The following is a 13980-nucleotide window of genomic DNA, read 5'->3' on the forward strand; positions in this document are numbered from 1 at the left end:
AAATGTTTTGTACATTTTAACTACAAAAGACTACAAAACATTTGTCTTTCCTGCGTTACTTTCTGCTTTCCCTGCTCCACCTGTTGCACTCAGCCTCAAGCACTTTATTTCCACCTGAAGATGTAAATCTTCAAAAAAGGCTAAAGAACGTCTGAAAACATTTTTTTTTAAACAGTGAGTATTCACTGCACTCGGATATTCATTGATGGGTTTATAAATAGTTGGACAACAATGGAGCTCTATGGCACAGAGGAATAAGATAATGTACAAGGATTTTATTATTATTATTCTCATTATCTTGTCTTGTCCTGCATTAGAAAAGTATGCAGTTAAAACAACCAAAGAGCTGGAAAAATGACTGCTCAGAATCAGGAAGAAGAAAACACTTGTCAAAAAAAAAAAGAAGTCTATTATGTATATATAATTGTTAAAATTAACAAAAACAAAACTTAAAAATATAATGTAAAAAAAAAATTCCCCAAAAATATAAGGAAAACTTTCTGCAGTGCCTCTGTTGATTATTTGGATTAACTGTACAGTTTATCAGTTGTTCTGCAATGTCATTATTATGTCATGAATATAATATGAAATATCCATGAAATATGTCACTTGACAGGATGTTGTCAGTTTACTCAATGATAGAAAAGGATCCGTTGAGGAAAAGGTTGGGAACCACTGGAGTCTACGTCACAACTAAAACAGGATGTACATTGGGATAAATGAAGACCAATCTCTCCCTAATTCACCTTTACGGCTGTGTAACAATCAAGTAAAAACATGACATGAAGTATTTACAGGACTGTATCTTTTATTTGAGCCTTGAGAGAGAGAGAGCGAGAGACAGTGAATGCATGTTGAAGTGAATGTTACAAAACTGTATTTAGGACAAGACTGTATTTATTTTTGATATTGGCAAAGCATGTCTGTGAAAACCAATAACTTATGGTGCATATTTTTTAGGTTCTAACACCACTCATTATCTTGGTCAGAAGAAGCCATATCTATATGCAATATAATTTTGGCTAAACAGCTATAATCATCTGCACACTGCAATATTTAGTTGAACATCTGCATCTCTAGCGAACTTCTTATGATCTCACTGCACTTGTCCAACAACAAGTAATATTTTGCAGGTTCACTCAGAGTGTCATGTCAGTGTTTTTAAAATCAGTGGCGAACATCGTGGCGTACTTCTTCCTCATCCTCGATTTCATCTTCTTCGTATTCGCCCATCTCGTCAGCGGTGGCGTCCTGGTACTGCTGGTACTCAGACACCAAGTCGTTCATGTTGCTCTCGGCCTCGGTGAACTCCATCTCATCCATTCCCTCTCCGGTGTACCAGTGGAGGAAGGCCTTGCGGCGGAACATGGCAGTGAACTGCTCAGAGATCCTCCTGAATAACTCCTGGATGGCCGTGCTGTTGCCGATGAAGGTGGCGGACATCTTGAGGCCACGGGGAGGGATGTCGCAAACCGCAGTCTTGACATTGTTGGGAATCCACTCGACGAAATAGCTGCTGTTCTTGTTCTGCACGCTCAACATCTGCTCATCCACTTCCTTCATCGACATGCGGCCACGGAAGATGGCTGCCACGGTGAGGTAGCGTCCGTGACGAGGGTCACAGGCCGCCATCATGTTCTTGGCGTCGAACATTTGCTGTGTGAGCTCTGGCACGGAGAGGGCACGGTACTGCTGGCTGCCCCGGCTTGTGAGGGGCGCAAACCCTGGCATGAAGAAGTGCAAGCGGGGGAAGGGCACCATGTTGACGGCCAGCTTACGGAGGTCAGCGTTGAGTTGGCCAGGGAAGCGGAGACAGGTGGTCACCCCGCTCATGGTGGCTGACACCAGGTGGTTGAGGTCTCCGTAGGTGGGCGTGGTCAGCTTCAGGGTGCGGAAACAAATATCGTACAGGGCCTCATTGTCAATGCTGAAGGTCTCGTCTGTGTTTTCCACTAGCTGGTGGACGGAGAGCGTGGCGTTGTAGGGCTCCACCACAGTGTCGGACACCTTCGGGGAGGGCATGACACTGAAGGTGTTCATGATGCGGTCAGGGTACTCCTCACGGATCTTGCTGATGAGCAGTGTACCCATTCCTGAACCCGTGCCTCCGCCCAGAGAGTGAGTGAGCTGGAAGCCCTGGAGGCAGTCGCAGTTTTCGGACTCCTTCCTCACGACGTCCAAGACTGAGTCCACCAGCTCAGCTCCCTCAGTGTAGTGACCCTTGGCCCAGTTATTTCCTGCTCCACTTTGACCTGCATGATGCATGCAATAGAGACAAATCATGTTGGACAACTAATGGCACCACTTTCTACAAAGGCATCCTTTATAATGGGTTTAAAAGTTGTAACTAATGTCTGCATTGCCATAAAATTAATGGTGACATACAGGTTGACATGCTTGGTATCATATTTAGTGAAATGTCTCAAAAACTATGGTGCAGGGTGAGGGACAAAACTGAGTAGTCGGTGGAGGCCTATCCTTGAGGTTGCCGATAGCAAGATTAGCTAAAAATAAGGCTGGTGACATCATCTGAAACATTAGAGAAAAAGTTAACCACTGTATTAACCATTAGTAAACCCATTTGTTACAAAATATTCATTTAAGCCTTTAAAAAGTATACCTTGTTATAAACAGGCACCCAGTACTCTAAAGATCTAATGTGCAAGATTTCAGGGGATCTAATAGCAGAATATGGCAGAAGTGGAATATAATATTCATAAGTATGTTTACATTATTGTACAACCACATGATCATATCATGATCACATGAAAATAAGAATTGTTCTGTTTTTTTTTCGACACTGGTCCTAAAATTTATTTTGAATAAATGAGAAAATATGACAGTTAAACATGTGAAATCATTAATGTACATTTCTTCTTTGGCCCTTTAACGTCTACATGCTGGAAATGATATTTCTAGTGAACTGTAATTCTTTAGTTCTGAATTAATGACATGTTATCATAAAGGTCAAAGTCAGTTCTTACGATTGTGTACTTTCTGGTGAGGAGAAATGGAGAGTCATGCTGTGGCAGGGTTTACTGGCCCCTGTAATCCTCCCTTGTGCTCAGCACTGCAGCATCATCTCCTAGTAGATTTCTTTTTTCGCTGAGTCACCACGAGAGCTGTCTCAGTCTGACACAGCTGCACATGGACAATGCATCACACTGCTGGCACAGCGCTGAGAGGCTGCAGAAGCTTTGTGCAGGGAATATGCAGCACTGTGCAGTGCTCTCAGGTGAAACTAAGCACGGCCTTACAGGATACGACAACAGCTGCTGACATATACACATATCGTAGGCATGTTCGGAATGAGTGGTGACATCGTGGTTTACTGTTCGCTCACCGAAGACAAAGTTGTCAGGCCTGAATAGCTGTCCAAACGGGCCGGAGCGGACTGAATCCATGGTTCCTGGCTCCAGGTCAACCAGGATGGCACGAGGGACAAATTTGCTGCCTTTGGAGGAAAAAAAAGCAGAGGACAGAGGGATAGAGAGAGGTGATGGATGGAAGGAAGGGTGGAGTAGGATATCGACAGTCTCAGTGGGAATGATGTCAGAACACTAAAAAAAAACCTCTTTTCTCTAAATTAAGTAAACTGATCTAAAAGCATATCAACTCTAGAGACCGACCACTTGATAATATCAGTCATATAGGAACAATTTGCCCCTATATGAAAAGTTTTTTTTAACAGAATGTAATACTGATTGTTTATATTTTTTAGCTTTATAGGCAGTGTTTTATGTATATTTGATCTTTTTTTCTTAATTCAGGTTAAATATATACATATATTTTGCTCTATTTGTGTTTTTTTTATTTCTAGTTATTCATAATTATTAAAAAATACCAGTGAAAGTTTATTGTTTCAGGTAAAGCTGGGTATCGAACTTGACTGAAATGCTTCAATGCTATTGAATACTGAAAAACACCTAAGGAGTAAATCTCATCAGCTTCAGTGAGCCAGTAAGCATGCAGCATCCTTGTACCACGATCTAATAATGCTGCCAAAGTATAAGTATAAGTGGAAGTATGATGCTGTTTTCTAATCTTTAAAGTAGACAGACTTTTACTTTAAGGACACAACACCTTGTCCATCAATCTGGATATTTTAAGACTGCATGGTGCCTTCTTTTGTTTGTTTCCTCCACTTGTTTTTGCTCCCCAATCTCTGTCTGTAACCTCCCTAGCAAGCAAACTGCTTCAGCATGCTGCACTGCTTTATTCTGGACCAGTGGAGCTTTCAAAGCGCTGATCACTGCAGAGGCCTTTCAAACAAAGATGCGATCTTTACCCTGCCCATACCTGTTATTCCTCTCCTCATCTTGCCAGCATAAGTCTTAATGTTGCTTGGAAAACATCTGCCAGTCAGTTTATGGGATGCTCAGGCAATCTACATGCAATAGTGACTCAGCAGGTGACACTGACGTCAGCATGCAACATGGAAACAAAGGGTCAATAATGCCTGCTGCTAGGAAATAGGAGAGGGTGGACAGTAGGCCTGCATATGGCCTCCTGTACAGGCCTTTCCTTTATCCAAAGCGGATGAGTGAGCACTGTTTGATCTCAATCCTGCTACACGTGGCTTGAAATCTGCACTGACTTGTCCTTCTCTCAGACAGAGCTGCATGAACCTCGGCGTTTGACTGCTCAGTGCACAGTGGCTGTGAGGAATGACACGCGATGCATTTGGTATGACCTTCAACATGCCAACACGCCAATAAAAATCAGTCGCAAAGATGACACCAAGCTGCACAGTGAGCTGAGGGTCGGCTATACAGAGACTGCAGATACCTGTACTCCCTATAGAGAGGGACAGAGAGGGAGGGAGGGAGGGAGACAGAGGGAGACAGAGAGGGAGAGATTTTTTAGCAGATTCACTGTCCTCATTTTTCCCTGCACTCATGGTGGGACCTACTTTCCCTTTGCAGCTAAATTAGTAACATGAGTAGCATTGAAATGAGGTCTGTGTAGCATAAGGTCATGCAAGGTTAATAAGCAATGGAAACAAAGCATTACACTTTACAGATATTATACAGATGCAAACATGTGGTTCGTTAAAAACAAACTTTGGCATTAAATATTTGTTTTTTTTACCTGATGCCTCATTGTAGTAGACATTTATCCTCTCCAGCTGCAGGTCACTGTCACCTTGGTAACTACCGGTGGGATCAATGCCATGCTCATCACTTATCACCTCCCAGAACTAAGATGGGACAAACATGATCTCATGAACTTTAATGTTAGGGGTCGTTTAGTAAGAAAACACAGTGTAAAAAAAAGAGTTAAATCATGTGCTTCAGGTTATTTTAGTGACTGCGCATCTGCTTGGTGTGAAAATGACACGCAGCAGAGCAGAGGGGGGCCACATCACTGCACTGGCTCTGAGCAGAGCCCAGCCCGACCGAACCCCACCCTGCACATATACACGAACAATTTATGATCTATCTCAAAGTTTTTAAAAACGGATATTTATTTGAGAGACTCCAAAATAATTCTTAAAATCACTTGAATGTATAAATAACCCCTGATAAATAACACGTGTGACGTTCAGAATTAACATTTTAATCACTAAATTAATTTTTCCCCTTCTTAAAATGAATAATAATATTTATACCTTCGCCCCGATCTGATTCCCACACTGTCCGGCCTGGATGTGAACGATTTCCCTCATGGTGCGCTGCTGCTGCGGATGCGTCCTGTCTGTCTCGACTTCACCGGCGTCCAGTCTTCAGCCTCTCGCCGCTGCTGTGTTTCTCAAAATCAGCACTTGCCTCATTTCTAGGACGAGTGTTGAGCCGGCGAGATAGATAAACGTGCTGCTGGTCGGGTGACGTCACGCGCAGCGCAGCATCCCAGCATCCCCGGCAGCCAATGGGAGCCGCTCGGTTTGATGCAGTGGACCAGAGGATCATGCCGCATCATCCCCCTGACATCACCCCGTCCCATGTAATGAAAATGTTGCCTGTTTTTTCGCTGGACTGAGGCGTTTCTGTAACGTTCAGGTAACTGTTCCCTGCCAGGAAATGTCAAAGTTTAAAACTGTGATACTGAAGGCTGCAGCACTGATTCAGTGAGGAGTGAACAGCTACCTGTGCAAAAGAGACTGTTGTTTCACACTCCAGGTTGAAAAATCTCATTTCATAATTTGATTAGGAAATCTTTGACTGACTATAAAATGTTCATATTTTAGTTTCAATAATGCAGATGAGCTGAAAAAATGCTAAAAAAAAAAAAAAAAAACATGGTCAGACTGACTCATGAAGGGACCCTGGGGGCAAAAATAGTGTGTGGGGCTTTAATGAGCCTCCACCCCTCACACACACAGGCACATGTTCCCCATCCTATTTTGGCCAGATTCCCACAAACCAACCTGTGCTGCTACCCTGCCCCATAGACAGTGTAATAAATAGTGGACAGGGAGCCCATGACATCACCCATAGATCTTTGAAGAGTCATGGTGAAGCCCTCAGTGTGGAGACTAGATGGCCGTCGCCATCTTGGCAGTGCCTGACTCAGCTAACTTTCAGCTAATCCAAAAATGGGCAAAGAGTGGAGCTGAGGCAGCCATTGAAGCAGCTACCTAGTGGCTAACTGTGATTGGTGCCTACCTGTCACTCAAAGCAAGCATGCACTTAATTATGTATAACTTTAAGCCTTCATATAATTTAAAGCAGCGCTTTAGCGTATTGTTGTCATGAACAGGAAAACTAGCTAGAGGGACCTAAACCGTTTTCGCACCAGGCTGTAAATGTGTTTATTTCTGCTTTAAAGTTAGGCATTTTAATAAGGGAGTCGACAAAGACTGACTTGCTTTTGGAGCCTCAAGTGGCAACTCAAGGGACTACAGTTTCAGGCACTTCTATCTTAAATGGCTTAATTTTTTTTCAGCGTGGAGAATGCCCTGCCCCCGATTTGCTGCATTTCAGTTGATCAATCACAAGTTTGTTGAAATATATACATCATGTAAACATAATATCAATTGAAATGTAAAAAAAAGTGCCACTGTATAAAATATCCTCAAACCTAGGATGCTAGTTTGCTAGCTTTGGTCTGGTGGTCAGTCCGCTACTTTGATCTAGTCTGAGATTTTTGTTTTATTTTTATTTTTTTTAACATATATTCATGGTCCCCAGAAACCCTAACCCTTGTGTTTAGGATTAATTGGCAAATGTTAGCATGCTAACATATTAAATTAAGATGGTGAACACAGTAAATCTTATATATGCTAAGCATCTGCAGGTCTGCATTATCATTATGAGCATATTAGCATGCTGATGTTAGCATTTAGCTAAAAAAATATCTCTGCATCTAAATAGCTACCATGGCTAATGACTCTTACTGTGCGCCCCAATACCCATGCTATCATACTTTTTAGTATGCCAGAAAAAAGATTTAGCATGTCCCAGTACATAGTATGTCCAATGCAGTATGCCAAAAATACCTAGGAAGGTGGTTTTTCTGGTTGTTCTGACCCACAATCCTTTGTGATGGGTGTATGAGCAAGACGGTCAAAGTTCAAGGCACAATGTTATCAGAAGGTAGTATGTCCCAACTGCATGCACACTGCATGCAACAGGCTGTTCTTTGTAAGGGCAGCTGCAGTGCGTACTAAAAGGAAAAGGAAAAAGAATGAGATTTGGAATGCAGGTTTAGCTTTGTTAATAGACCTTTTTCACAGCAGCCATTTTTACATGAAATAGTAGGGTAAAAACAGGTACAATAATTTGGGTTTTGCTCCACTCAGGTCAGACAGAGTCAGGCTGCTGCTATTGTGCATGTTGGCTCAATGGAAAGGCTCTGTTACACTAAATGGAATGGAACCTTAGTATCATTGATAACACCTGTGTTTACTTTACTATTTTATATCAACATGTTGTGAAAAAGGTCTATTGTGCTTTGGTGATGCATTTGACTTAACAAATGTTTAACAAAACAAAGGAACTGCCACACAGATAATTTTCAGGGCCCCCAACGGTGGGAGGCATTGGCTTGTTCTGCTCCGCTGGTAATCCAGCCTTGGCTACAGCCCTGACTAAAAAATGTAATAACAATCATGAAGTCATAGTTTGTTTCTGCTCTTCACTTCTGTGAATACCTGACTATTTGCTTGGGATCCGCTGTTAATAAAATCCATGAAACATAAAACGAAGGACTCACTGAGATCCATGTTTGATCAATAAATAGTGGTTTATTTTAACAACAGGTATGGCTTATATACAAGTGCATTATGTCTGTTAAAACAAAAACAAAATGAAACCAAACAATTGGAAATTATAAATGGTACAATCCATGGTTTTTACATTCATTCAAATCTCTCATCAAGAGAGTCTGAGTCGCACGGTTGAGAGAAGCAAAACCTGAAATGTGTACACTGGGGGTTTCATGTCTCTGAGACTTTAATCAGAGCTCTTCACCGGTCCATGTAATGATCTATGATCCTTCATCTTATCAAAGCTGAGTGTCTCCACACATTTACTATTTACAAAGGCAAAAACCCATTTTTTTCCTTTTTTTTTTTTTTTTTGCTTTTCCACTGATCACTGTCTTCTAGTCTATCGCTGGTGCTAACATTGCTTTGGATTGCTTTTTACTTTGATTTTACTCCAAATAAAGTCAAGCCAAATGCCAAATACAGGTGTAATAGCTCCAATCAGCACCATGAAATAGCTGCATGGGAGTTGTGAAAATGGAAGCAACCGATCTCAGAGAAGACACTGGATGTATTGTGCTGTGTTACTGTCTTTTACACTGGTGTTGCATGTTTTTTTTGTTTTTTTTTTGGGGCAATACACAGTTCAGTTTCCGCAAATACACACACTGAGACAGAGAGACCAACACTCACACAGACAACGAGTACTCCGAGTAATGTGAAGATACTGACCACTGCAGTCAATCTCACTCTTTACTGCAGATGCCAAGAATTCCTTATTAAATCCAGTGTCAACACCCTGTTCCACAAAGTAGATTACATGTGGGTCTATTGCAAAAGTTTCTGTATTATATGCAAAATCAAACTCCATTTTCCCTTTTTTTTTTTTTTTTTTTTTACTGTCAAGCTCCACCAAATTTGACATCACATGATTGCAGGGCATTGTGCTTTGAGGCTTAGCAGCATGGCATAACATATGTCAGACATTAAATGTTCATATGAATCTTTCAATGAATGGAAGTTTGTTGACACGATCTATTTAAAGATCATCCTGAATCAATGGAAAATAGAGCTTTCATACTTTTGAGTCAAGCTGCATTTGAGATAAAAAAAAACAAAACAACCACAGGCAGGTTTGCTCAATCATTCACATACCAAAAGATCTGCAGCCTTTGTCAGTGCACACTTGACTTAGATAAAAGCAAAAGAGGATTTTGGTGAGTAAAGTACCTGTACGGTTCTTCATAAGTGTACCACAAGGTGTGAGCAACAGAAAGTCCTCTGTAAAGTCTCTAGCTGTCTTTGACTCCTGAATGACACCTTAAAGGAACAGTTTGGGTTATTTGAAGTGAGGCTGCATGAGGTATTTATTGTGAGGAGAAACAGAGAGGGGCTCCTGCATGGAAGCTAAGCAACGTACTGCTGTGGACAGGGTCAGCAGCAAAATGTATTTTAACTCATTAAAAAAAGGTCCACCTTAAAAAAATCAATATCAGTTCAACTGTACACCATATTTAGAATATTTTCACAGCTTTGCTTTTCAGTTAGACAGCCTTTTCTGACAGGAAGCCACCATTATATAAACAAGATGTTGCTCTTCCCAAAGCAACCAAACACCACAGGCGAAATAAGTAATTTCTCCATGCAGAACACAGGATTACCGCTGCCTTGGTTAGTTTGTTTATGTTATCGTGTGACTTCAGTGTTTTAAAAAGGTAGCTCGGATTCACCGAAGCCACACAATAATGCTAACAAACTATCAGATCGAGGCTGCAGTAGAGGTAAAATGATGGATTATCCCTATGGAGTTTGGCTGATATGGAATGAGCGATATTTGTCTTATATAATGTCAAGTTTCTCGCCAGAAAAAGGCTGGCTGATGGCAAAGTAAAGCAGCAAAATATATAAAGTCTTAATATAGTGTACACTTAAAAGTCCCATGCAAAAAAAAAAGTCAGTATCAGTTTAAGTGGCTAGTACCTCATACAACCCCACTTCAAAAAACCTGAACTATCCCTTTAACAGATCACCAATACTCCCTGGATAAATGTAAATATGATGAGTGTGAGAGAATTTTATCACATTTGAAATGGCAAGACATCATTCAGTTGGCTCTTAATGTTTTACAGTAACGTGTGGTTATTATTATTTACCATTATTATTATTGTTGTAAACAGTGGTCTATCCATGATTATACATCTTTCTCTGACAAATATTACAACCTTCAATGCATGAAGTATGTAACAACACCTGTCAAGTTACACAGAAGTATTAAGTCAAGTACAACGTTGTCCACAGATGGACACACAGGCTTTGGAAGAGAAAGTGCCTCCTTAAGCAAGAGTCTGTCAATTCAAGAATATGAAGAGGTTAATCTATGTATAATCAATCATTTCACCTGTATTTTAAAATGTCAATTTGACAAATATATGAAATATTGCATTTTTTTAAGGTAAACGTAGTTGTGCATGTAAATGTATGAACACATTGACATACATGAACTATGTTAATGCCAGAACATGATTTGGAAAACACACTGAAGGTTAGCGATGCCGTGACAGTTGGCAATCATATCAAACATTTTGTCATCCATTGGTTTCGTTTCACAAAGAGCTTTTTAAGGTTTGCTAAGGTTTGTTTTGCTGACACGTTCACAATTATTTTCATGCTTTGTCCCAACTGCAAAGAATAAGGTGCCACGAATACTGTAAGAATGGAGTATAGGTTTGTACAATAAGGGCACGCCATGGGAGATTATTCAAAAATAATACTTTGAATTTTAAAAAAAGACTGAATCAAGCTCAACAACTAATTATGCATTTACTTACAATACCACATTTACAAATAAAAGCATTTGCATACCATAAATTTCATTGAAACGATTGGAAAAATAAAAGTTTCTTCAGACCAACAAAATATGGGTCATTCTTTTCTTTAATGTCGCTGTTCACACAATGAACCATGTGTTGATGAAAGCAATTTCGCAATCTCATCTCAATTCTAATTCATCAAATTGTGATGCAGCATATCAGTCTTTTCCTAATTTGATTACTCTATTTTGATTATTTATTTTTGCATTTCTGAACTTCGGAGTGGGGTTTAACTGATTCACTTTAATCCACATACAGTCTATGGCAGGGGATTGCACTAAACAGTATTTCCCCAAACAGGCAAATACTGCATTTATACTATTTTTTGGCACTAATTCTACATTTAATTTTGGTCAGAGTAGTTTTTGGCGTTGTATTTAGAAAAAAAAAAAAAATCACTCCAATTTGGATTGTTTAGTTCTGTAACGGCAAAAAATACTTTGTAACATTCAGATTTTCTTTTGTCCATACAGGTAAGGCGATATTTTTATACAAATATGTTAGACGGACACTTCATTTGAGCAAAAGTACCAGTGATTTGATTTTTTTTTGTTTGTTTGTTTGTTTTTAGCATCATTGCATTATTTTTCACCAGTCCTCTCAGTGATTGTGGGTATAAGTCTCTTTAAAATGACAGACAGTGATTTCCCATTCATTTACATCAAAGTAGTTTATAGGCTGGTGATTTCCAGTGACATTCAAAAAAAGGAGCAGAAGATACTGTCACATTGTCACAAACCAGCCTCTGGCACTCTCTTGTGTGGTCTCATTTATTGGCTAATGTGAGAAGTGGGGGCAGGAGCATCGAGAAACGTACAGCAGCACTGTAAGACTACTCAACTCCAGGTAGGGACAGTCTCCATTGAGTGCCTGAAGTCTGAGCAGGACAGTTCACCCGCGCCCCCTACCCCCCTTATTCATGTGGCTGCTCCCATGGCAACCGTAAAGCTTCTCTTTCAGGCTGCAGCGGTGGATCATGATGACGCCACGCCACTGACAGTGTTGTTTTCTGTGCTGGCACTGTCCCTGATGGAGTGGACACCGGAGTCTATGGGGGAGGAGACGGTGCAGTCCACTAGAGAGGGGGGAGCTGCTGCTTCTGTGGATCCTGAATCTGTGACGGGATCCACGACAAGGGAAGCAGCTGCATCCTGAACAACGTCCGTGACAGTCAGAGTGGTTGATTCTGGAGTGGAAGTGTGCACAATGTCTGTGACGGGGAGGATGGTAGGAATCGCTGCAGCGGTGTCGACATTTTCTATGACGGGGTGAGTGGGAGAGTCTGCTGAGGACATATGGCCTGAGTCAATGGGTGGAGGAGGAGTGGGTGAAGGAGAAACAGTGACTGGACTAGGGGGAGTAGGGGAGCAGGGAGGAGATACATGATTAACACAGGGGGACGTAGAGTCTAATTGTGGCGGCTGGGAGTCTATGACAGGAGGGACGGGGGAGTCTCTAGGGGAAGGTGTAGATTCGTCTACTATTTCTAACTGGATGGGAATGTCAGAATGTGCGCTAATGGAGGGTGGAAGAGGGTCAGTGGAGATGTTGCAGTCTGTCATCGGAACTGGAGAAGGGGCAGGGGATGGAGGGGGACTGTCATGCATAGATGGAGTAGGGGAGGGTGCAATAGGTAGGTCAAACGTCGGGGTGATACTGTCAATATCATTTGGCATGGGGTTTGGGGATTCCAGTGTGGTGCTAGGTGGGGGTTCGATGATGGGTGTGGTGCAGATCAATAAGGAGGCAGGCACAGTTTGAGGGGCAGGGGAAGTAGAAGGGTCCACTGACTCTTTTGTAGGGGAAGGACCAATGTCGTTCATTTCAGGAACGGGAGATCCCGTCGATGGATCAACAGACTCCAAGACTATTGCTGGAGTTTCTTCAGCGTCGGCTAAAAGTGGGTCCGTGACGCATGCCAATTTGTGTAAAGGAGTGGAAGACAGAAGGTGCTCTTTACTGGTGTGTATGACGCTGTCCTTACCCAACGCTGGTGGGGAAATCGAATGACCGTTGGGGTCTTTAGCTTCAGGTTTGCCTGGGTGAACCTCCATGAACGTGGGAGCTGACATATCTCCAACCGATGGAGCAGTCAGGTCAACAGCCGAAGAGGCGGTGGAGTCCATGGTGGACACCACGGTGGTGGCTGCCTCATGGAGCGGCGTGTCATGTACCCTGGTGTAGTCCCTGCTGCTCTCCGATTGGGCCAGCAAGAGGCGCTGTTCTCCAGGTTTCCTTGGAGGAAGGAGAGGTTGCCGAGTGTAGCTCTCGCCGTCAGCCAGGGTCTCAGGGAGGGGCTGGTAGCGCGTCTCAGGCAGCAGGAGAATGCAGATGATGCAGATGAGGGTGCAGCAAGCGAAGATGATGTGGTGAAGGAAGTAGCCCTTCTGATTGTGGAGCTCCATAATAGGGGCGGTCAGCATGCCAAAGCCAGCGCTGGCCAGGACCAGGCCCAGACCACCACCCCTACAAGGAGATGGAAAATGTTATACATGGTAGGATTCAGGATTTATGATCACACATACCTTTAAACCTCTTAAACCTCCTGTAAACCAGCCAAAGGGGAAGAAGGATCACTACAGAACTGTCATCTAAATCATTCGCAGGGAGGGGAAGCCCTTCTTTTTGCTTCTGTCGACTGATCACTGGCATTTATATCAAACAGCAGCAGAGAGTGCTGCAGTACCATCAAACGCCCTCCTCTACACGCAGTCCCATTCCCCTCCTGTAATTGCTTTGTTTCACCACCAGAGGCCACCGTCGCAGCACTGTCAGCAGAACAACACCCTTTACATAAGGCCAGCTCACGAACATCCAGTGCTGTCTCATATATTCTCAGAGGGTATGGCTAATTTGTACAAGACGTGGATTACATTTGACACTGAACTGTGAGAGTCCATTGTTTTCCAGCAGTTCAATAACTTCATTCCGTCCTTTGACAGAAGGTGGAGCAGCTAATCCATC

The 13980-nt window shown here is 42.3% G+C and overlaps 2 protein-coding genes across 2 annotated transcripts in view; both read right to left on the reverse strand.

Moving 5' to 3' along the window:
- Positions 1–790: 790 nt before the first annotated feature.
- LOC146317701 (tubulin beta-2A chain) lies at positions 791–5802 on the reverse strand. Its single transcript, XM_084731485.1, has 4 exons — positions 5612–5802; positions 5092–5200; positions 3344–3454; positions 791–2252 (listed from the first exon to the last, which is right to left on the reverse strand). Exons 1-4 carry the CDS (start codon positions 5666–5668, stop codon positions 1168–1170), a joined length of 1362 nt encoding a protein of 453 aa, XP_084587611.1. The 5' UTR covers positions 5669–5802; the 3' UTR covers positions 791–1167.
- Positions 5803–8165: 2363 nt separating this feature from the next.
- The window catches only part of LOC146317702 (solute carrier family 22 member 23-like), a 55940-nt gene continuing 50125 nt past the window's right edge, over positions 8166–13980 (reverse strand). The window contains exon 10 of the mRNA XM_084731968.1: positions 8166–13482. Coding sequence (XP_084588094.1) covers positions 11991–13482 — 1492 coding nt within the window. The 3' untranslated portion in view covers positions 8166–11990. The remainder of the gene's footprint in view (positions 13483–13980) is intronic.

This window comes from Lutjanus erythropterus, chromosome 12 (assembly GCF_056507025.1).
Source record: "Lutjanus erythropterus isolate fLutEry1 chromosome 12, fLutEry1.hap2, whole genome shotgun sequence".
NCBI lineage: Eukaryota > Metazoa > Chordata > Actinopteri > Lutjaniformes > Lutjanidae > Lutjanus > Lutjanus erythropterus.